Source organism: Temnothorax americanus, unplaced genomic scaffold (assembly GCF_048541705.1).
Source record: "Temnothorax americanus isolate GAGA-0224 unplaced genomic scaffold, ASM4854170v1 Scaffold3, whole genome shotgun sequence".
NCBI lineage: Eukaryota > Metazoa > Arthropoda > Insecta > Hymenoptera > Formicidae > Temnothorax > Temnothorax americanus.
The window spans coordinates 6,248,746-6,274,208 of NW_027509442.1; the positions used below are offsets into that span (position 1 = coordinate 6,248,746).

The 25,463-nt window shown below is 31.6% G+C and overlaps 2 protein-coding genes across 3 annotated transcripts in view; one reads left to right on the forward strand and one right to left on the reverse strand.

Moving 5' to 3' along the window:
• Window positions 1–12,621, forward strand: LOC143900070 (sodium/potassium-transporting ATPase subunit beta-2). The gene is made up of 6 exons (XM_077411023.1): window positions 1–474; window positions 7,839–7,979; window positions 8,191–8,310; window positions 8,517–8,698; window positions 8,876–9,155; window positions 9,604–12,621. Exons 1-6 carry the CDS (start codon window positions 321–323, stop codon window positions 9,705–9,707), a joined length of 981 nt encoding a protein of 326 aa, XP_077267149.1. The 5' UTR covers window positions 1–320; the 3' UTR covers window positions 9,708–12,621.
• Window positions 11,684–25,463, reverse strand: part of LOC143900071 (sodium/potassium-transporting ATPase subunit beta-2) — a 17,892-nt gene continuing 4,112 nt past the window's right edge. The window contains exons 2-7 of one of the 2 annotated variants that reach the window (XM_077411024.1): window positions 20,385–20,525; window positions 19,202–19,318; window positions 18,595–18,776; window positions 16,501–16,602; window positions 15,364–15,535; window positions 11,684–14,275 (exon numbers count right to left, since the gene is read on the reverse strand). In XM_077411024.1, the coding sequence (XP_077267150.1) occupies window positions 14,163–14,275; window positions 15,364–15,535; window positions 16,501–16,602; window positions 18,595–18,776; window positions 19,202–19,318; window positions 20,385–20,525 (827 nt within the window). In that variant the 3' untranslated portion in view covers window positions 11,684–14,162. Of the gene's footprint in view, window positions 14,276–14,934; window positions 15,174–15,363; window positions 15,536–16,500; window positions 16,603–18,594; window positions 18,777–19,201; window positions 19,319–20,384; window positions 20,526–25,463 lie in introns of those variants that run through there. The other variant, XM_077411025.1, reaches the window with a different exon arrangement.

Genomic DNA, 25,463 nt, shown 5'->3' on the forward strand with positions numbered 1-25,463 from the left:
CTTGGTTGGGCGCGTTTAGTCAACCTGGTGGCGCCGAAGAAACAACTGTTGGCGACGCCTGGCGAGTTGGAGTAACCTGCGGAGTTGGAATTGCGGAGCAATTCGCGTACGAATCGGCGTTGGGAAGGGAAAGAAAAGAACGAATCGCGCGCGTACGGCCGACCGAAGAGTTCGGCGTGGCCGAGAGTTCTACAGAGGAGTGCGGAGTGTTTCGAATTTTCTCGGGGGAACTCGCGGTGTGATCGTTCGCGGGAATTGGCGGGCGGGTGCGCGCGTTTTGTGAAATCAAGCGGAATCCTCGTTAACAGGTGGGACGCACGATGGTGGTGACCAAAGACCCGAAGACGATGGTCGCGATGGAGCTGATGAATCCGTACGAAAAGCCGCCGAGCATGTCGGTCAGCCAGACCATGAGGACCTTTCTGTACAATCGCGAGACCGGCGCGTTTATGGGCAGGACCGCCAGTAGCTGGGGTAAGCGCGGTGTTGCCAGCTTTAGAATTTCTTCCGCGCGATGTGGAAGAAATTATGTGGGTATAGCTGGTCCGAGGGAGTTTACGGCGCGGTCTCGTGTGAGAGTATATCGATGCCCGATGGTATATCGTTAAACGCGGGATCGGACATCGCGACTGTCGATACCTCATAGATGTATCCTTGCCCGATTCTTTCCGCAGGTGTGGAGACACACCTAGGATCGCGTTTTTCGCGCGGCGTGGCTCCGATTCCGAAGCGCCTCGATATATGCTTTTATACTCTCGCCGAAGAAGGTTCGCCTATCGGCCGACGCGTTTGGAAAACTCGAAAGTTTATACTCTTCTTTTTCTTTTTTTTTTTCTACACAAAAATTGGTTTGATTCGCCAATTCGTTATTATACCGATCGCGCGTCGATTATTCGATCGACTCCATTACTCTATTGTCTGGGAAATACTAATCGCCAATATATTAATCGCTCCGATACTTTCCATCGGCTATTACTTTGGAGACACTCGTATTGATGTACGCAAGTCGAAAACAGAGTTTTGGTATTTTAATACTATCGGAGTATCGACCCGGAATATCGTAAATATTTTTTCTAGATAAAATGTCAAAGGAGATACCACGTGCAGGGCGTGTCAGAAGTCGCACACTTTCCGCATAGTATTCTTATTGTTAGCAAACTCGAAATAATTGAGTAGAGTTGACTTTCTTTAACGAAAACTCGATTACGCTCTATCTATTTTTTTTTCTCTCTCCCCACGTGACAAAAAAAATTAAAAATATAAGTTTATTAATATCTGACATGGAATTTAACACGGAAACTGATACAGAAATGTAGGTAAAGAAAATTTTGAAAATGGATTATAAAGAATATAGATACGTGTAAAATATGCTTTAATATAATAATTAAGCAAATTGTAGATTTTAATCAGGCAAATTCTGGTATACGATCGTAACGGTAACGTTTAAAATATATATGTATTTAAATAAAGTATAACTTAAAGTATGTTTAATAAATTTTTTCTAGTCAGCTGATTTCATTTTTTTCACTCAATCCACTGATATGTTTGTACTTTCATTTTTTTCTATTTAGAGTAAAATGTAATATTCTCAATGATTTTTTCAAGTTTCAATATATTTATTTAAATTGTCATTACGCTCGTAATTTGATAACGTATTTAAAAAATAATTAGAAACATAATTAAAAAATCCGATAGAAAAATATATATATATATTGAACTAAGGATTAGCCAGTAAGCTGGTAAGAATGGCATTTTAGAATAATTTTTTGAACAAACCCTAAAGTATTTTATATATAAATCGTATGATAAGAATTTTTAAATTATTCTGAAAAAAAGAACAAGATATGTGTATGCAATCTTCTTTCATACATATAAGAAACTATTACCCGGAAAGTTACCCAAGAAGAAGTGTTCTAAAAATACCATATATATAATGACTTGTAAAATATCATATAATGATGATGTAGAATTAATTACACACACACACACATATAATTATTAATAAAATTAGTTATATAAGATAACTTATAGCGAATTAAAGTGTGATTAAAAAAAAAAAAATTTTAAAGAGATATATATATAGTATATATATATATATATATCAATTTTAGTAATATAAAATTAAAATAATAATATTGTATATTTTACTCTAGTAAGATTTTGGATTAACAGACATTTCAGAATTTTTTATGTTAATGAATTTAAAAATTATCTTCGATAGATACGATAATATAATTGATTGTATCTAAAAAGTAGATTATTATTGTATAAGTTTTCCGTTTGTTATATTATACCCATAACAATCTTTCAATTATTCAAACGATCCTTAAGCCGGCAATATTACCTATCTCAGACCCGATTACTTATGACGTCAAAGGTAAACCAGAAGGAAGCGCACGGAGACAATTTTTCCAAAACATATTTGTATTTATATAAACGATCTTCTTGATAAAATTACTTTGTTGAAGTGTATGAAATGCGATACAACTCAGCTATCAAACCAACAAATGACGTAGAAGTTGAGAATAAATAAATATTGCAATATAGCTACGTAGTAGTACCATTTACATATATTTTTTTTATTGCTGTGCTACTCGTAAAACATAGAAAGAATGAAAGAATTGAAAAGCATGCCTACCGATCGTGCACCGTTTATTAACTATTGATGTGCACCGTCGTTGTTGCATGTGTTACCACAACGGCATGTTAACGATTAATGCCATCAGTATTTTATTAGCCTAGTATTTTACTGCATGTTTGTTCTTAGCACGTGATAGTGTCAATGACCAAAGATATATGATGGTGTCTGCCACTATCGCGTAATCATTAATATCTAGTTATAGTCGCACAAGAGTGTACTTTTAGATCCATGGATTTGTAACAAATTAGACTTCTGGTTGCTTAAATACTGATATAAAAGAATTAATATATGAGTTTATTAGAAATTAATGCGTGTTTTTAAACGTGGCTTATAAAAAAAACGACGTGTGTTTTTAAAAGTGGATTATGATGAAAAAGCGAGTGAAATTACAATTGTAATTAATGTAGTTATATATACACATATTTATATTGATTATACAATTTATAGTGATAAATTTATCAACACACGGCAAACATAAACAGCGAACTGGTCGTCATAGTAATAGATACTATCATGAGACAACATTGCTTGTCTCGCGAATGGTCACACAGTTTAAATATTTGGACATGACGTGTTTTTTCCAATACGAGACGTCTAGGGAAGATATACAGGCATTCATGACGTCGCGTATGTGAAGAAGAGTGTTTGCGAGCTTCAATTAATTAGTCTTACCGGCGCCGCCGTCGATCACAGCCGAACGTGGTCAGCCCCGTCTTCATATATCTCGGGGTGTGTTTTACGACTGTCGCTATGGCGACCTAATGGTTATTACGCACCCGCGCCGTATAAAAGTGCACTTTACGCGAGCCATTCTTGCAATTTAGCGTAATATCCTCAAATGAGGATATCGTAGTGAACCCTTAAAGGTATTCGAACACAAAGAAATTAAATTACTAGATAAATATATCTTCTCAAGTAAATTTATCTTGATAAAATGAGTATTTAGGGGCAAAATATCTAAAAACATAAATGTATGAATGCAATGAAACATGCAAAAACGAAGAATGCTTTAATACGTTAAGTTCAAAATATCGCTGAAACTGCTATCTAATCAAATACTCTGTACTTGCGACTAGTCAAAAAAATCGGTATCATAATTATAATTATATAACGCAATAATTATGTTACATCTATTCTCTCCTATGATCGGCAATATGTCTATCATTTTCCACGTTTCCACAACAAAGAGAAGACTTGCAGTGTACACGCCAACACTGCGTGTTGCTTCACAAGAATTGTTTTAATTTAATTGGCTCAGAAGCCTGTATACGTTAAAGTCAGCAGTAATACTAAGCTTCGAAAAATATATCAAGATACACCCTTGAAGTACAATTAGTAACCTTGAGACCTTGACATACAGTGAAAAAGAATCTTTTTTTACACTTTATTCTCACCCTCGCATCTTCTATTCAGTGTTTCTTATCTTAAAGTAAGACATTGGAAAAGAACGTTGTAATACTTCTTTCATTTTAAAACAAAAATAAAGAAAACGCTTTTCGGTTACGATTTGTCACAACATTTTACACTTGAGATAGAATTCTGTACAACATTATTTTCCAATCAAATCTTTCACGCGGCTCCATATTAATGCCCGGAGCATTGCGAAGCGGGACAAGCGAGGAAGGTGAGTGGAAGCGAAACTAGAAAAAGACGGAAGCATGGAGCGTGTTTGATTCGCGGTGCATACAACGGTTTGCTCGGTTGAATGGCAATTGTTAAACTTCCTTTAGCGCAAACGTGTATAACGAGGTCAATTGGCGTTAAACGGCGGCATTACAGCATTACGTAACTTAGGGCCATTCCGAAGGGTACACCCACGCAGCTGTGCCGCTGTCTTTCGTCTAGTTACAATCACCTGAAGACCATCCGAATCGTGGAAGTTGCAGCTGCAGTTAACCAAAAACCAGGAAACTAACCGAACCGAAGTTGACTCAGATCTTGCCATTTTTCTTTAAAAATCAGCTCACATACATTTCTTTTGTATCATGTAATTGCACAATTAGTGACTTTAGCGGCCGTTACTCCTGTCTTGAAAAACTAGAAACTTCTTGCCTCCTGTAATAAATAACTGGTTTTTTTATTCATACAAATGCAAAAAAGCTTCACATAATTGTTTCTTATTCTTCTTTGTAATGAAAGAAGCAAATTCTTTTAGTAATTAGAGAAAATAATCTATGCGACGAAGCTAATATTGTAATTTTTTACTCACTGATCGCGATTTAAGGAACGTATGTGATCTGATCCAATGCCGTCATTGTGAGGCTCGTATTGCATTGTGGTAATGTAAGCTAAATTATTGAATAAGATTTCGCTTATCGCGTTTCTGTAAACTCTGCGAATCAGCCGTAACGAGACAAAACAAAATCGTATAGTTACACGACTGTGCTGTCGTAACATGATGATCAGAATGTCAATGTATAATCTCTATAACCGATTCTTCGTAAAGGAATAAATCAAAAAGTTATGTTAATTTCCGAAATAATTTCGGTTTTATTTCGCTGAACATGACTCGAACCGTAAGAGGTTCTACTGTTTAATATATCAAAAATATTAAATGAGAAAAACTACAATCAATAGTCACTTAAATAAAAGAATATTTAGTATCTGCAAGTAAAAATCAAATAATAATAAGACACACTACTTCGTAATATTTTATTTATTCTATTTCTTATAGGGAAAAAATGAAAATTTAAGCGGACATCCTTTGAATCTTACAATTGGTATTGAGTTTTTTTTTTCAGAATAGACAAAAATAGATAATTATGATTTGTTTGCCTTTTAAAGATGCAAGACGTTACTGCCATTCGTTTTACCTAGCAATAAGTCAAGAAGTGTTAAATGGACCACTGCAGTTCCTACTTTCCGTTATTATCGTTAGAAGAAAGCTCGAAGACGCGCCTTTTCAGCAGTCGAGTAACGAGAAACGAGAGATACCGATATTCTTTGCAGCTTAATTATTTCCCGGGGACGACACCATTTAATATAAACAAAAGAATACACTTGAAAATAATCAAAATATCAATTCCTTATTTTAAAAAAAGATTATTCCTTGCTATACCTATTTTACATAGAAAGCCTTTCTGAATGACTAAATGTCTAAAAAAGAAAGATTATATAAAGTTATGGACTACTCACATTTTAAATAATTAGAAGTAATTTTTAAAAAACTTGTTTCAAAATTTTTAAATTTTTAAATTTGTGAGATTTTATTTGTAACCTTGATTTGAAATAAACAAAGAAAATGAGGATAAAGTTGAGAATGAAGAAGTGAATTGTAAGAGATATAAATTTAAAGAGATATGAAGCTTTTGAAGCGCTCTCCTGTAAAATGTTTCTTTAAACTTATGTACCTTGTTCTTGAAAAGTACATCTCTTTAGAAATAGATATGATTTCATTGATCGATTTTTTAAGAATTATAATTTTATCAAAAATTACAAGCGATTAAAATTACAAAAAAATTTACTTTTTCTAAATCATTAATTAAAATTCAGAAAGAGCTTATTTAGAAAAAAAGCGTTGATTAAAATGTACCCAATTGTTAGAAAAAGTAGCCAAATATGAGAAAAAAATTAGAAAATATTCAAATATAAAAAGATTCATATTTTGATACAGTGATAAAAAAAGAAGCAAAATGGTACTTAATTTTGTCCTATAATTTCGTAACTGTATACTATCCCTTATGCAGTCGTGACTATAGTCTATTGATAAAATTCCATGACGACGTCAAAGACAATTAACTTCTCGATAGTATCGTCCAACGACTTTATGACGCGCTTAACGGGACTGAATAAAAGATACTTCAAGACTCTCCTTTGACACCCGACTGTAGTGAGCGTTCCGTATCCCCTCCTACGATTTCTATGAAATTAACATCCTAATTGTAAAATTTTAATGCAATTATAATAGATTTCTAGTATTTTTTTCTCAAAAATTCAAGAACTCTTTGTGCGGAAAGGTGGAAAATGATAGACGATTGTCGATCATAGAAGAGAATAGATGTAACATAATTATCGCGTTATAATTTATAATTATGATATATGTATATTTATTTATTTACGCTTATATACATATGTATATAAACTTAATTTAAATTATTTTAATTAAAAAATCATAAATATAAAATATAATATAAAAATCTAGTTATTACTAGTTATAATTAATAATTTTGTGCGCGTATAATTTTTATTTATGCGTATACATATATGTGTCAAGATATTTGGTAAAAATGTATATTTAAATTTTTAAGAAAATATAGTGTACTACATTTAATATCGATAATTTTTCTTTATGTGTGTGTACCGTTTTGTGTAGCGTTAGTTGATGAACGATGTCCACAAAACAACGTCGCGAGACGCGTTAAGGCATAATTGAATTGCACCATTTGACCAGGCGCTTTGATCTTCCTCTGTGAATTGAATCCGCGGTTAATATAATTAACCTACATTACAGGAAGTACAACGTACGAGAATCAGCTTTCTCTATACATGCGACTAACTCTTCGCGAAGCACGTTATGGCTAAAGTTATTGTATGATGATTTATGTGATGGTCAATAATCTGGATCACGGATGGTCCTATGAAAGCAATATATATAGCACTTGTATTTAGAAAAAGTATATATGTATACTTCAGAGTACTTACTAGAATATAACGTGATACAACAATATTTAATTCATATCGGAGTATTCGTAAAATAACTCGACCAAACCTCGATTAACTTAATCAGCGATTGACTTATTAAGTAATACCAGTAATATTTTGTTATTATAGATAGAATTATTAATTTTTTGTTGTTTAACATACGGAAAAAAATTAGATCAGAAATGACAAGTTATATACAATCAGAAATTTTGCTTTATGCAATTATACGTTTGAATTAATCACCGAAATAATCGAAGTTTGATCGAAGTCGTCCTTAACACTATTTAGATTAAAAATTGATAACAGAAACATGCGGCAAGTGCAAAAGAATATGAATCAGAAAGTAGATTTCTGAAATACCTAATATAGGAAATTATTTAAAAAAAGATTTTGTGTCAATTGTTCTATTATAAATATTCGGATAGCATTCAGAATGGTCGGAAAATTTTCGACAACTCTTGCGAATAACGAATAGAGTTTTTTCGAAATGTGATTTCGGATATCCTTCTTTAATTATTTGATTACTTTTACTTAATTATTTTATTCTATTTTCAAGGTAAAATCGGACTTTTTTATTTGATATTCTACGGCGTTCTGGCGGCGCTTGTTGCCATTTGTTTCTGGGGATTCTTTCAAACGCTCGATCCAAGGATACCGAGATGGCAACTCGAGAGATCCATCATTGGAACAAATCCAGGTAAATTATTTTTTGTTAATAGTATAAATACAATATATATAAATGGCAATTACATATTTTAATTTTTTTAAATATTTAATAGCCGTGTCATGACTATTTTAAGTTATTTGTAGAGCATTATTTATTAGTCTGTAGTTTTTGATACATAAAAAATTAAGATACGGAAAGGAGTTGCAAATTTTAAAATAAACGTCGATGTTACGCTTCGCAGGCTTGGGATTCAGACCGATGCCGCCGACGGAGAATGTGGAGAGCACTTTGATTTGGTACAGAGGCACCGACAGTGAAAACTTCAAACACTGGGTTGATTCACTACAAAATTTCTTAAAAGGTAACCGTCCGTAAAAAAAAAGAAATTCATATCGCTCAGGATAGGACATTGAATTCTAAATAAATTCTAAATAAATTCTAATTCATCTTACATCTGCATTTACCTTATTCCTATAATTAATTTTTATAATTAATTTTCAAGTTGCCAAATACCTACATTTTAATCGTCGTTAATATTTGCAATATTTCGTGTAACATTAATTTCAGATTACATAACACCCGGGTCTGTTCTTGGTCTTGGCGCAAACATTAACAAATGCGATTATAATCAGCCGCCGCCACCCGGAAAAGTTTGTGATGTTGATGTGAAAAATTGGCATCCTTGTACCAAAGAGAACAGATATAACTATCACAAATCCGCTCCTTGCATTTTCCTTAAGCTGAACAAAGTACGTACATCATAATGTAGAATTAATTCGATTATCTATAATAACAAGACATTTATTAACAAATATTATTTTTTTTAATACTATATCAACAACTAAATATCAACTAAAATCATTACATACATATTTAATACAAATCAATATACATATAACATTCTTTATAATATTTTCGTCCACTAGATTTATGGCTGGAGACCAGACTTTTACAACGATACTCAACATTTACCGGAAAAGATGCCACTCGATCTCAAGGAACACATCGCTAGTCTGAAAGGAAACAACTCCTTGCAGCTGAACACAATCTGGGTATCCTGCGAAGGTGAAAATCCTGCTGATCAGGAGAACATTGGCCCAATTAGTTATTTACCACGACGCGGTTTTCCTGGTTACTTTTATCCTTATGAAAATTCCGAAGGATATTTGAGTCCGCTGGTTGCAGTGCACTTTGTCAGACCACGAAGTAAGTATAATATATATGTGCCCACAATATATTGGATGACAATTGGGAAATGTCCAAGCTAAATAGTTATCGTTTTGTAATGAGTGAACAGAATAAAATCGATTAAACACTATACTAGAAGAAAGCTGTTATATTTAGTAGCACATTGTGCAAAAAGAATTGCATTCCTGTTATTCACGTTATGCAATCCGTTTTTTAATCTTCTCGCTTTGTTGACCCTGAAATGACCGTCATAAGCTTTTGCAGTATGTATTAATAAAAATGACGAGTTTCTTTCGCAGAATAGTGTTTAATTCAGTTTATTCTGTTCATTTATTATAAGATAACAACTACTTAGATTCAGCAGTTTCTCAATTATCACGATATTGATTATCGATGTCAAAAATGTCATATAATAACGAAAAAACAGAAACATACGAGCTACATTATATTTATCTTTTATTTTCAGCCGGAATTCTGATAAATGTCGAATGCAAAGCATGGGCAAAAAATATCAAGCATAGTCGTAACGACAAAATCGGCGCGGTCCATTTCGAGCTGATGATAGATTAACGAAATCTAAAAACAGCCTTCGGCCCCCTATGCAAGTCTCTTAAAGTAAAACGAGTGTCTTGGGGACATTTGAGGTAGCCATTAGGCAAATCTTCATCTTCCAAATAATAAAAATGTGAACAAATATAATCTCTCCGAAGTCGACAACATGCCGCCGACTCTCTGGATGACATTAATCGAGTACAAAACGATAAGAGTTCTTACAATAGACGTTCCTGACGTTTTAAATGGATTATACATGAAAATCATGAATTTTGAGAGATTGCATATGTATGTGCTGAATGAAGACATATCGGCGAGGATAACGACTGAAAAAAGAGGCGCTAATATTAATAATTAGAACGTTCATTGAGAGAGAAAGGTCTTCATTAATCAACATCACTTCGTAGAATATCTTTCACAAATCTGCTGTTTTAGATTTTTCGTTTCAATAATCTATTCGCACCAAATTTATCTAAGAAGTCTGTAGAAAATATTTTTAGCATGCGTAAAAGACATTTTTTATTCTTATAACTATAAACGGAATATTTTTAGCATGCATAAAAGACATTTTTTATATATAAACTAAACGGTCGTGTTACATCTACCATTTGGAGTTTGTCAATTAAATTAGTGATTAATTATTCTAAGAATTCTAAGAATGTAATAGTTTCGTCATATATAAAACATTCATACAAGATAAAATTACAATATCCTCTTTGAGAAAGCTAATATAAAGAAGCTTTGCTAATTTTGACTTTAATTTGTCGGTAATATATTATTTTGCATATATATTTTGTACAATGTTATTCTCGTTGATATCTACTGCGTACTTGCAGGTTAAAGAAGTTTTTATATCGAATTTAACACATTTTCGTGCAATTAAAAATTAGGAACGAATGAAAGAATGATTTAATGAAATCTCAAAGAGTTATAATCACTTACGCGTGGCTTGCTTTGCTGATAAGCGCGAATTTAACTCGCCTTTGTGCAATTGAAAATTAGAAACGAATGAAAGAATGGAATAATGGAATCTCAAAGAATTATAATCGTTTACACGTGCCTTTTTTGCTCATAAGCGCAATTTATGTATAAAGACCGACCGACACAATAGCATATATAAAAGAATCTCATTTGGAATTATTTAATATACTCATACATATATATATATGTATAATGGTAGCTGGGTAGATTTTTTTATTATAATCGGGCGTGCAATTTTGAAGACTTTTGTAATATTCAAATGACACTCTACTAGAAATTAATACGTCCTCAGGTAATATCATATTTTTTACCTTATTGGAACGCGTTAGTAATTTTGTGAAGTAGAAATTAAGAATCGCGAAATAGATAATAAGCGTATAATTTCTTACAAATAAAAAAAAAAAAACAAATTTGAAGCAGAAATGACAAATATATTGTCAACATGATAATAAGATATTTAATACCTGGTCCGTATCTGTAAATATTGAGAAATCTGACAAAATGCTATGCAGATTAAAAAAAATTTTAATGTGAATTTATAAATTAACGTTATATATACGCCAATATTGCATATAATAAAGAATAGATTTTTCAATGATAGAATATAACAAAAAGTATGAACCAAAACAAAGAAAAATATTGATATACCCTACTTTTTTATTTTTATCTCTTTAAACGGTGTTTCAGTTTTGAAATATCGATTACATATATGTTGTAAAAATCATTCTAGAAATAAGATAATTGTCTTTTCTTTTAAGAAAAAGAAGAGAGAAATAGTGTTCATAGGTTTGAGATATATAGAAATAAATGATAATGTAATGGCTTGTGATTCACACCGAAAGTATGTCAAGCTATAGCTTAATGACTCACGATTAATGGCAGGATTAAATACAAAAGGTATATGTCGTTTTCTCCATATAAAGATATCGATATCTGTTTGTTTTTTTTTTATCATGTAATTGCGATCTATTTGATATTAAATGTATACATGTGAAAATATTTTTGCGACATGGCAGCTAATAAATTTGAGCTCTCAGAAATTATATAGCAGACACTATCTGCGAGCACAATTTTTAGTTAATAACAAAGGAAAACTTTTTAATTCATTTCTTTGCTAAATACGTTCAGCAGTTCAATTATAATTGCATCATGCATAAATGAAAATAATATATATGACGTTAAAAATTAATCGGAAAGTGATGTTGTCCAAATTGTAAAAATCATGTTTATTACATAGCAAAAAATAACAGCAAACAATTAGAATCAGATTTTTTATCCTATTATGCTAACATAAATACATTTACTTTTGTGATAAAATACGGGATATTGATAACTCATTCTCATCGTTTTCATATTCTTATTACTCAACCGTTTGACACTGCGGTACATAAAAATACCTTTTTTAAAATTCCCGACGAACGAAATAGAAATGCACTACATTTCTACTATGTAATACATATGAGAATGTAATATCGATGCTAAAGAACTTGGCAACAAAACATAAGAAAAAAATGATGTCGAAAACAACAATTTCCCATATTATCAAACAGGTATCGCATTGATGTAACCCCAGAATCTTATTTACGTGAAAAGGGTGCCCATAATTAGAAAAGTTCGAGTATCACTGGACAATATATGTGTACCTAATTCTTAACAGATCATTGCATTTAGAGTTTAGGTAAATTTATTTAATATTGCAAATGTTCGACAAATATATATCTAATAAGAACACTACATGCTCTTGTACAATTTACTTATATGTATAATTTAACATACAGACTAGGAGCCAAGAAATGGAATAATAAATTAACACCATCATATAATCGCAATGAAATAAATTAAGGATTACACAATGCTCGCCCTTATTTAAAAAGACGTTTGTACTACGTCGAATTATTTTTCCACTATTGTCATTTATTTAAAAAGTAATAATTATAATTATAGAACGCGATATTATTTCATTCTGTACAATTTATTTTTACACCTATACCTCAATAAGTACTAGAACGCTGTGCAAGCAAATTACTCTCGTCGATGATTCGAGCATACCTATATTTTGTTCAATTCTAAAGACTGATACGTACAAGTAAATCAAGATACTAAGACAATAAGAGATATATAGGATACTTCAAAAATAATATAATTTGCATTTTTAAAACTTTCAGAATATTTTAATATAAAAATTAGTTACTTATATATTTGGATAATCAATTTCAATTAAAAAAAATAATGTCCAAATGATTAGATATTTAAACTTGTATATTTCTTCTTTCTGGTTTTTCTTTTTGGTTCCCGAGTCCTTCATGCTTATATCTATAGGTTGATAAGTTCTTTGATATGCTTGTATAATGTTTCTTGACATTATTAAAATTTATATTTTATATGTGTACTAAGAATTAAGACCAAATAAGGTCTTTTTTTTTAAGTAAAAATAAAAAAGCAGGTGAAAGAAAAATTTGTATATATGTCTAACTCTTTGTAATCGTAACATACTTAAATTCTAATATTTATTTTTACATTCTTAATATTTTTATAGACACTGTATGTAGATCTTCAAATACTAAAGAAAATGATTAAAGCTATGAAAACTTTTATCTATAGTATGCAAAAAAAAGAAGGGGAAAATACAACTTTTAAATCGCTGTAACTCTTGAAATTATCGTATTGAGATCAGCTAGTATATAATAAAGCAGTATAAGAGAAGAAAATCTGGTTTAATGAGTAAGAATTTATTAATACTAATCTCAATTCGATTATCTTCGGCAAAGTTGCAGCGTTTTAAAAAATTATCTTTTTTTTGTAGAAGAAAAACTGATTCCTTAATTTATTGCATAGTATAGAGTTTGTTCATAGAATATTTCTTTACATTCATAAATCTCTTTATTCCTAAAATTATTAAATTTTAATTTAGCTTTATTCAAGTTTTAATTCTTTAAATTTTTTAATTAATTTGAAATTGATTTTGAGAGCCAAAATATAAAAGTAATGAATGCTTTAATTACCTAACTTCTTAAATTGTTTAGTTAGTAAGTTTTTACTACTGAAAATTATATACGCAAAACTATAAGTTTAAGACATTTTCGTCGAACGAAAGTCAGTCATATTCTATATATCTCCCTTATTATTAGTATTTCTTTTTTATGTACGTCTGTAAATCAACGAGAGACAATCTTTTTGTCACAAAACAGAAACTCTGACATAAAACTCTCTATTAAGATTATGAGTTCGAACTAGTGGCTTGATATAAGCAAGAATGCCGATTGGTTAATTATGTAAACAATATCTCTAAAAAATAACAAATTCATTAACCTACTAACTTTTTCTAGGCACGAGCGATCGTCCGTCATCGTGATCGAATATCCAGACACGTAGTGTTCTCTAACGTGTTCGAATCTTTCGTTTTCGTGCATGGTTTCTTATTCGAACAATAAAACTATGAAATCGGGAACGAGTCGAGAGGGCAATGACGATCTCGACGATTATGACGTACGATCATTCGTCGACCATCAGTTCAAAGTGTACTGCACCCTTCTTTTCGGATCTATACGAACTGTACTTGATATTTTTCGCCCATGCTCGACACTCTACGTTGATGATCTGGTTTCCTGCAAGAAAAAGTTCAATTCAGAATAAAACTTCTTGGTGTGCTCATGAGATGTATTTTAAATTTTTACATAAACAAACTTGGATTTTTTCACGGGGGTTTAGGTTTTTGTTGATATAAAAACGTTTTAATAAAATTGTAAACCTTTTTAATACGGAATAGCGCGACATTAAGAGTTATGTTCTTTTCTCGTCGAATTTTTTCGGATAGGTATATCTATAATATAGTCTTGTATTTTAATGTTATGTTTTACATTTTATTGCATTTTTCAAGTTATTTATATCTACTAAATACGAGAGAGAGAGAAATAAATAATATTTATTATTGTAAATTTATTTCCAAAAAAACGCATAAAATGGTCTATTTTAACATCCTTTAAATAATCCTCTAAATAAATATAAATTTAATAATTTATTAAGTCACAGCAATATATAATATTTTTGCTTAATAATAAAGATAATTAATGAGTTAATAGACTTAATTATATATTTATAAAAATATAATAAAGTTAATTAATTTAGATATAAACGAACTACGTGTAATCTGCATGAAAAGCATCATGTAAAATCTTTAATATTATCTATTAATTATATATTATTTTAGATATATATATATATATATAAAAAGATATAAGATTTACGAAAAATTATTAAAATATAGGATGAGATTAAATGGTGAGTAGGTATACAGCTTTGAGTGAAGCAAGCAGGCCGATGGCACCTTTCGACGACCGATACCGTGCTGCAACACACCGGCTTTTACCGGTTTCATCTGGAGTGCGTCATTTGCTTACGAGTCACATGAACCAGTCAATGGTGGCAGTTTCAATTTAAAAAAAATTGTGTATCCACACAACGATACGTGTGTTAATTGTATATCACGTTGGATACCGGAAAAGTCTATAATATGGAAGTTTCCGACTGTTTTAACGTGGTTTAAGGCTTTTGGAAAAGCCACAGAAAGCGATATAATAAAAGAAGTTGTAGTCCTTTTTGCATACTTGCATTCTTCTTTTAAGGTAAGCATTTCCATGTTTTTTTTTCATTCCTGTCATATCATATCATATATTTGATATTAGTATCAACTTACTTGTTGGTCGAAGAAAATGGACGGCGACGACGGGACTTAAGTATCCAGGAATATTTTCATATGGATAATAGAATCCTGGAAAGCCGTGTCCCTGAGGATAATAATTCAATTCACCGATACTTTCTCGGTCATGAGGATTCTCTCCTTTGCAAGATACCCATACGGTATTTAGCTGCAATGTAAGAAATATATGAACTGTATATTACGTGAAGTATTGATATTATAATTCTATTTAAAACTACATAACAGTAAGAAATCCTCAAAGTTATAATTATAAATAAAAGTTAATTTAAATTTTCGTTCAAACTTCAAGGTTTTTTGAAGATCCTTTAAAAACTTCAAACAGCATATTTAAAAAGTATAATATATTTTTGCGACACTTCTAAAGAATTATTACTGAATACATGTAAGTATATGCTCAAACTTCTTTGGTAAAATAAAATTTTATTTTATTTTAAGCTAGTATCCGATTATACTTTACATATACTAGGAGAAGAAACTATTATTTTTATATCAATTTACATTTGCATAAGCGTCTGCTGCTATGCAATGTAAATGTTTGTAAAATATTTGGTACACGTATTATACCAATACAATTTCCGTAATAACATTTATATCGCGCAACAAGAGTTGTTATCGCAACGTCAGTAAAGAACGAAGAGATTGAGTGAAATATAATACTGATCTTGATAATTTACAGTTATGCTCGTAGAGATCGAACGCATCTCACATATATGCACATACAGACACAATGTACACAAACGTATACAATCATCGATATTGGTTTACAATCTTTATCCTTGGTTGTTGAATAAATAAATAATACTACTAAAAAGACTAATCAATTACAAAGATAAAAATGAGTTGATATCACTTTATTGAACTCTTCTGTCATATTCATTCGTTCTATTGCCAAGTTTAAAAAACAATTTCAAATAAAATCCTCCTTTCTTAATTTCAATGTTTGTTTCTTAATTTGTAAGTATCTCTCAAAGGTATAGAGTTATGAGAATTCATACGTAGACTGATGCACAAATACTACGCGTTGCGAATCTAAACGCTGAATTTTCTTTCCAATCTTCGTTCAATCCAGATTTAGTTTATCGACTGATATAATTGACTGACCGACTAACTAACCCATGAAGCGTCGACTTTCTTTATGTAGTTGACTAGTTCCTCTGGCATTTCGCTCGGCAAATTTTGAGTGTTGTTATAGTACTCGGGAATCCATCCGTATATCTGAAAAGTAACGTATTAAAAAATGTTGAAAGGGACCTTATACATAATCATATCGTGGAAACAATAAAAAAAAATAATATAGATACTGTCTCTATTAAATAAATTTGTACATGCAATGCTGCAGCAATCAAAGTGTAAATGTAAGACAATAATATACGTGCACGATAAAATTTTTACAATTTTGAAAAACACATTATTTTTTTTTTTTTTAGATGTATGCGCTCTTGCTAGGCTCCCATGTAGCACATGTTGCTTTCATATACGTTATTTAACGTACGTAACGTTTCATAAGCGTTTGTAAGACACATTTCTCGGAAACGTTTCTGAATATAATACCATGCTACCAAGGTTTCTTTACCTTAATATTTAAATCCTTATAGAGAAGATGGAAAAGAATGTATAAAAACACTAGCTAGAAATTAAGAGAAAAAAAGGACAAAATAAAGATAATGGCAGGAAAGAAGCTGAAAAAAGAATACATAGAGGATGACCTAACCAGGAAGGAAAGAAAAGCATAAAGAAACTAAGAGATTTAGCGGGAGAATACCAGAAAAACGGAAAACTAGTAAAAATCGGTTATCACAAGTTATGTGTAGATGCAAAGTGACGATGGAATGAGAGAAGGGGAGTATTATGTAGTAGAGAAAGATGACTCTAAGAGAGGAGCGACCAGAAAGAGATGAAGTTAGAAATTCTGGGAGCCAAGGGCAGGAACTAAAAAACAAGGAGAAAAGAGAAAGAACAGAAGAGAAAAAGAACAAAGAAAGACAATGAAAAAATAAGCAACGGGAAGAGAAAGAGAGAGGAGACAGAGCCGACAGAGGAAAAGACACCGAAGAGATATAGGACAACGTGGAAATCTAGGAAATCATAAAATGTAAAGAAAGAGTTGGAGAAAAATTTTAGAGCACATGAGTTTTTAAGTTAAAAGTTTTTCGAAGAATTTTGAGTCTAAATGTAGCTTCTTAAGTTATATGTCTTGAATAATAAATTTTGGATTTAATTAATATCAAAATTTTAAATTTGGCTTTTATTGTTAGATTTAGTTTTTGAATTAAATTTTGTTCTGTTTTTGTTCTGTTGTTGAGTTTGGAGTATGGAGAGTTATGTTTTGTGATGTAAAAATATTATGAAAAAGTGAGAAAAAATTTGAGGCACAAGTTAAAAGCTTTGACGTGTTAATCCATGAGTTTGAATCTCGCATATTGATCATGAGTTTAGTGGCAAAGTCAGAAAGTTTGAGTTTAGAAATTTTGCTATGAGTAAAATGCAAATACCTAAATAGGTAGAAATGTAAAGTAAAAGCTCTCCATTCGAATGCTAAATTGTAAATTTTGTTTTTGCGTAAAAATTCTGATTTTTGAGTTTTGAAACCTTGAATCTCGATGTAAATTTTAAGTTATTCAATATTATTACAAATAAGAGAGAGAGAGAGAGAGAGAGTTAATGTGTATAATAATAATAATAACAAGTATGGAGAGGGAAAGTCAGGAAGACTTAGATAATTATAACCACGCAAATGATCGAATATAAGATAACGTAAGGCGATTATGTAATAAAAATGAGTGATGTAAGAAATAGTATTGAATTGTATGGTATTGTATGGAAGTCCATCCAAAGCCACAAAGCACGAATTAATAAACTATCTCTATATTTAAATTCATAAATTTTATAAACGTAATATTTTTTTATGTTCAATGAATAAACGCACACAGAAATTATAAAAAAATGCAATATCCATAATTGTCTCAAGTCAAGACACTGAACTTTATATATATATATATTCAAATAAAGATTTTATTTAGATAAAATTAATAAGATATTCTGGATAAGATATTCATTTCTTTATTAGATTTGATTATTAACACTCCTTACAATGAAACGACTTCTAAACTTAAGAAAATACTTCTAGGAATAAATAAAGGTACATTGTGTGTGTTTCAATCGTATACCGATATTAAGAAAGATTTTATGCGCGTGTCGCTGCCTTACCCTATTAAGTTTAATGAAAACGCAAGGTGCCGAGTTGTTGAAACCGTATTGTTGATTTGGAGAACATGGTCCCCAATTGTTTACGTCAACCGCACATACGTTACCAGGCTTCGCTGGCATGTTGTAACTGCAGATCTGCTGGTTTCTTCCGCCATTTGGCAAAAGCGATGAATTGATGTACTCTATCCAAGTAATAGAGACACGATTGGATTATACTTGATATATATAATACGAAAGAATGGAAAAATTGTTTAAATAATAAGAAACTCATAATGTGAAAAAAATATTTTTAAATGTATCCGTTCCGCAATGACACCATTTATATATTCAAAATTAATAATATAATAATATTTTACAAAAATAAAAGAGAAATTCGGGATATTCATCCATAAATTTAAATTTAACAACGTCGGAAAATATTAATCATATTTCTACTCCATATATTTCTATGGAAATTAGTACTTTTAAAAATACGTACGTATATCAATATCTACAATAACCTTCAGTTAAAAAAATGTGTATTACTAACGATAATTGTTTCACGCGTATGTGCATTAATGACACTTAAGTTGCCATTATCATAACAATAAGTCGCTTTGTTACTCACGTTCCAAAAACATGTCCAAGCGTTCCGTCCATTTCCGTATTTCGGTTGCATTTGATGCGTTGTACCAAATCAGTGATCTCTCATCGGGGTTCTCCGGAATCGGTCGGTACCCCAAACCTAGGTAATTGTATTGACAAACAATCAAAAGATTTAAGCAAGTTAAATAAACAAAGTTGTTACTTATGCGCATTGCAAATGGTTAGTTCCTTATGTTCAACATCGAACATTTAATAAATTTATGTTTATAATAATATTTGCCTAAAAATTTTCAATTTAATTACAAAATCGATTGCTACTAATAGTCTATTAATATTTTTTAAATTAACTTACGTAATTTTATTACATAAAATTAGTTTATTTTCTCTCATATTTCAAATTCGTAATATATAACGTGTCAATTTGATCATTATACGATTATTATATTATCTATAAAAAGACTTTTTATAGGGTAATTATATATATGTATGTTGTATCGCTTCTTATTTTGAAATAATATGAGGTATAAAAAATGTACACATATATATATATAGATATATATGATAAGTATCTGATGTGTCTGTCTGTATGTCTGACCGCGAACTATTCATTCATTAATGAACCGATTTTCTTGAAACCGGTGCTCTCTAAATCTGAATCAGTGAAGAGTCACTGATATCAGTGTAAAGTATGCCACTTTTCTTGAATCAGTGGCATACTTTACATTGATATCAGTGACTATTTACTGATTCATAGTACTACTTATTCATTGATTCAGATTTAAAAAGTGCCAACATTTTTCTAATTTTTCGGAGATGGCGACGATAGGTTTAATTTTTCATTAATGGATCGATTTTTTTAAAACCAGTGCCAAAATTTTTCTAATTTTTCAGAGATGGCGAAAAAGATTAGATTAAGATGCGGAAGTGTTGTTATTATCATATCATTTTCCTAATATGTAACAATACACAATGTCCGATGAAATTAATCGTAGCAACAATCTATATAATATTATGTATCCACCTATTTTGTTACTGTTAAAATCTTAAAAAGCAATATTAGTTCAGTATAGTGAAAAAAAGTCATTCGAGATATTTTTTGAGAATATATTTTAACAAAAAAATGATATTAACAATAGAAAAAATGACCAGATCGTTTCATAACTTTTTAGACATAGAACGAGTAATTTCTGTAGTCAATGGCTTACCTGGATTAGTACCTATCAGGCTGCTGCTTAAGGTCCACTTGGGTTTCTCGTAGCTCAATGTGGCGAGCATGGCTTTCATGCAAATGCTGAAAAGTATCGCCAGTCCGGCGTAGAAGCAAGCGTAGAAGATAACAGTCATGCCTGGAAGAGAAAGAAACCGTGAGAGAAGTTTATTAATCTATCGTCTTCTTCTATGTAAGTTTCCTTATATTCCGCGTGTTGTAAAAATACTTCATGGTTAATGCTATATTCTATCATGTAAAAATACATAATAAATTAAACAAGCAAAACGGACTAACAAATTGATGAAAATAAAAATATTATTCAGAATTATAGATTCTTGGAAATTTTAGCAAATTTAATAATCTCTCGACAAGTCTTAAAAAAGCACGATATACAGAGAACGTGACATTCTTTCGTTCACCAATTCAAATCTTAACTTTGATGTGTCTTCGCAATTTTATGAAGAAGAAGGAGAGAGAAAATAGAACGAAGCTTTTATCACGCTATTTATATTTCCGTCATTGACGCATTTGAGCGCCGTTGCACGATCCAAATATTCATCGCGAGAACAAGCCTGTCGAAAAACCATGCACGAATAGCTAGCGCACGAGTCCATTCTTTCTTACACATTTTTCTTTTTGCCTCTGGACGGACCTAAACTTCGCAGTTTGGCGTCACGACCTGTCGGTCTACTTCGGCCACTTACGCAACCGTGTAGATGCGAAACTTTTCATCATTTCGTTGATCGAACAGAAAATATTTAAAGCATAGGGCACGGTGCCAGCGCAGGCTCTAAATATAGATCCTTTTTCAAAAGCAACGCGAGTCGCAATGAGCGGCCAACAGCCGCGCCACACTGTTATTAACTTCAGAAAAAGTTCAAATATTTCTTGAAAATTAAATCCGCGAACACTTGGACATTCCAGCTTGAATATCTTATATTTATTGTATTATATCTCAATGATGTGCGCGCAACAATTTATTCACATTCGGTAGATAGTTTGATTTGCAAAAAGATACATCCTTATTGAAGAAAAAGATTCGTTTAAATCTGCACGTAATGTCAAATTGCTGAATATATTGCTTCGCATCGACCCCTTAATATGAACACAATAATAATCTTATCGTCTTTATAAAATTCCCAGTTGTCTAACATAAAGACAGCTGAATGAAGATTTATAATTATTCTCGATCAGACATTAAAAAGAGATCCGATAAGCATTTAAAGAGTAGCGCGTAATAAACCCGATTGTAAGTTTTAATTTAATCGTAATGCAGCCAAAACACACGTATATATAAAAATGCTAGATTTACTGTTATTAAGAGTTTGCAAAATTTTGTAGATATATAAATGTGTGTAAAGATACAATATATAAATATCTTAATATTAATACAATATTTAGAAAGAATAAGAAACTTAATAACTATTTTAATGTTTAATGATTATTATTGTTCTAGTTTAATAATTATAAATAATTATTACTAAGATCATAAGAATCATTACTGTTATAGGTATAAAAATTATTTTGACACATCGTAGTAAGAATGCCCTTAATCGGCATTTAATCATGATATACATGTCTGTTATTACGAGTCTGAAATTGAGGCGACTTCCAAAGCAAGCGCTTATCGCGAGCTACTCTCTTATCATATCTCCCGTGAAGTGTCGACGTTAAGCGCTTTAGCTTAGATTTCTCGAATCATTTCTGATAACTTTTTCAGCGCGTCATTATTTTCATATGTATTACGAACAATCGCGCAGCGCGAAACATTAGAGTGATACAAAATGCACTACGTACGGTACAAGTATCTACTCGAACAACAGTTTTTTGTTATAATGTAACGCATATTCCGTTTCAATTTATGGCTGCGTTTAGCAATTCAGTAGAGAAAACTGCTTTTCAACTGTGGTAAAATTTGTGAATTTGATTGACGTATGCTTTTAATTTTAGCCGAAGCTAAGAGTGCACACCAATCAAACTTACAAATTTTACAACAGTTGCAAAGTAGCTTTTTCTGCTGAACGCAGCTAATATATTGATTGTTTTTTATTTTTTTAAGAAAAAAATTACTAAATATGCCTTGCACATCGTGCGGCACAATGGAAGTAATATACTTTAAAACTAATATACTTGTTAATTCTTTAACCCGAGAACGGTCACCTCATTTTCTTTTGTATAAACGATCACCTGGAGTCATTGTTACAAATTTACACCCCAGTGTCGAAAAAAATGAAGCTCACGTAGAGTAATTTTAATGTTTTTTTCGTTTTTTAAACAGCTTTCGGGTTAATAAGCGTGTCAAGCTATATGTGTAATGAAATATTTTGTAACACACTAAGATAACTACGGAGCGTGCAAATTAAAATCATAATATGACAAACTTCGATAAAATGTGCATCAGATTAACTTGGAAACTAGTTGTAAAAAAAAAAAAAATATATATATATATATATATAGACATAATTATAAGATTTTTTTCAGTATGTAGCTTTTCTCTCTAATTTTACTTCAAAGATATTTTACATTAAATACTTATTTTTAAATAAAACTATAAGTTGCAAAAAAAACTTAAATAAAAAGTTAAATTATAATAAAAATAAATACTGGTTTTTGAACAACGACGGAGAGAGGATTGTAAAGGACTTTAAGTGGTTTTAAACGACAGAGCATTTAGATATGTTGAAAGCTATAAGTAGGTATATGCTTTTGTCTCTGTTAATTCTTGTCCTCCGGTTTTTTCCACGGAATCTTGATTCTAAAACAACGGACCGGTTTTAGGCGCACGAAGAAAATGTGAGCCTTCTATTCATCACTATGCTGACACACTAGAGCCACAGTGGTGGAATCACAGCGTCAGACGTATCTACTGTTTGGCTTCGGAGTTCCCGTTTGGCAGACCGATAGTGAGGATCGTCGGTAAGAGATCGTGAACGCGGGATCGCCTAAAACGTATTTCAGAACAGTACATTTCGAGGCTGCGAGAGATAAGGCCGGAAAGCTATACAGATGGGATTTACATATAGTGCAGCACGATAATGCGCGCGGCTCGCGCCGCATGTGATCGTTGGCGTTATCATGCATATCACCCGGTTGTTGATCTATCGTCTGACGTAGTGCCTTCGGTTACGATGATTCGCGAAAACCAGGAAATCGTATGGCAGACATCGGTACGCCTTGAGAAGTCGCCTGATATCGGGATTTCAACCGAGCCGAACAAATAACACTAATTCTTATCATAGCAATTTTTTAAAAATACAAAAAAGAAAAGAATCAATCAGTTCAAGACGCTTCTATCCGTCATGGAGACAGATGTTTCGTGGAGCTTCAGAACTTCCACGAAAATTCATACGCGGCATGAACTTTATTGCGTCTGGATAAAAGACTTAAGTCGGACCGTAAAAAGATTTAAATAGGATTGCCAGCGAGGCAATAGGAAAGTTTGTAGTTGAAAATCGACGGTTTACATCATTCTGCTTGTTATTCCACACTCGCTGGCGAAATATAAATATACGGGCCTTTTGTAGAAATATTTGCGCACGTCCCGGATTCTTTCGACTCGGAAATATATTCTTTTCAAATTGTTCCACGTGGGACTTTTGGGTGATTTAAATGTCGCACTATGATTTGCAGGGCGTCGAAAATCTACAGAGTAAAGCTCTTTCAGCAAAACACCATTTTCTTTTTTTTTTTCTTGTTAAAAACTCTACCCGATCCTTGGTCACACGAGAATTTAGCGACAACGAAGCCGCGTGAGAATTGGTTTGATTGGCGTAAAAATTTACAAGCAGAATTATGTACGATATACATCCGCGCGTGACTGTATAAACCGCGGAAACCTGTAGGTGTAGACATAGCAACGCGCTTGTTAATTTATGACTCGTCGCAGAAGTGCGGTATGCAAATTTTTTAAGATCCTGATAAAAATTAAATATTCATCTATATCGTACTTGTAAAAAAAAAAAGAAGAAGTTTCCATTTCATATTCAATAATTCCCATTTTTGCAATTTAAGATATTATATAGTCAATAGTTTTGTTACTTTATATATATATATACGCAATGTATTAGAATATTACGAATGTTAGACATAAGCGTATCCTTGAGAAAAGATTCATTTGTCGTGAAACACCTGTTGGACATCGCGCTGTCGACCTCGTGCTGGTCTACATTGCGTATATATGTATATATCAGTAAGGCAAGAGAATCGATGGTCAGAAAGCTGGAAAACGATTTTTTTGTTTGTCTGACATATGTGTATATACACTCGTATTAAGACTCGGTCAATACGCAAACTGTTTAAGATGATAAAAAGTGTTTCGTGTGTAAAGAAGCACATTCCAATCATGTAAATAGAGAAATAGAGCGCAACACGCAGGATGCAATAGTTGCTGATAATACGGTCGCGGTTACGTATTCGGTCAAACGTAAGAAAACACGTGCGTATTTCTCAAAAACACGCCGACCACGACTGGTTCCTGTGCAGGAGGAAAAAGATCGACGCGATGACGTCAAGTTAGCAAAAAAAGAAACAATATTCGTGACAACGCGTTTGAATTATCTTGTCACGGGAATCTTATCGTCGGAAAACGACATTTTCCTGGCGGTTGACATTGACGACGTATGCCATCGTGTAACTTGTGAATTATATATAGATGTTATATCATGAAGCTATCCTTTCATTGAATAAAATGTTTTCTGCTTTTATTGGAAATATTTATGTATTTGAACGTAAAAAATCTTCTTTGGAAAAAATGGTACTCTTTAAAATATTTTTAAATAGAATTTTATTAGATATTTTTATCTTACAGTTTTTAAATAATTTAATTAATAATTACATTTTTTAATAATTTTTTAAATAACAGCTATTTTAACTAATCATCATGTTTTTAATTTAATCCGTTTCAAAGTTTAGCGTTCTAGACGCATATGTGCAATGTAAAAATTCTTAAAACTCGCACAACTCGTTGTTTCGAAGAACATTATGGTTGCGTCATCGAAACTTTACGGTAATTAATGCCAATAGTATGTGCAAACACGAAAAGTAAGATCGATAAGGATAAGAAATATTGATTACT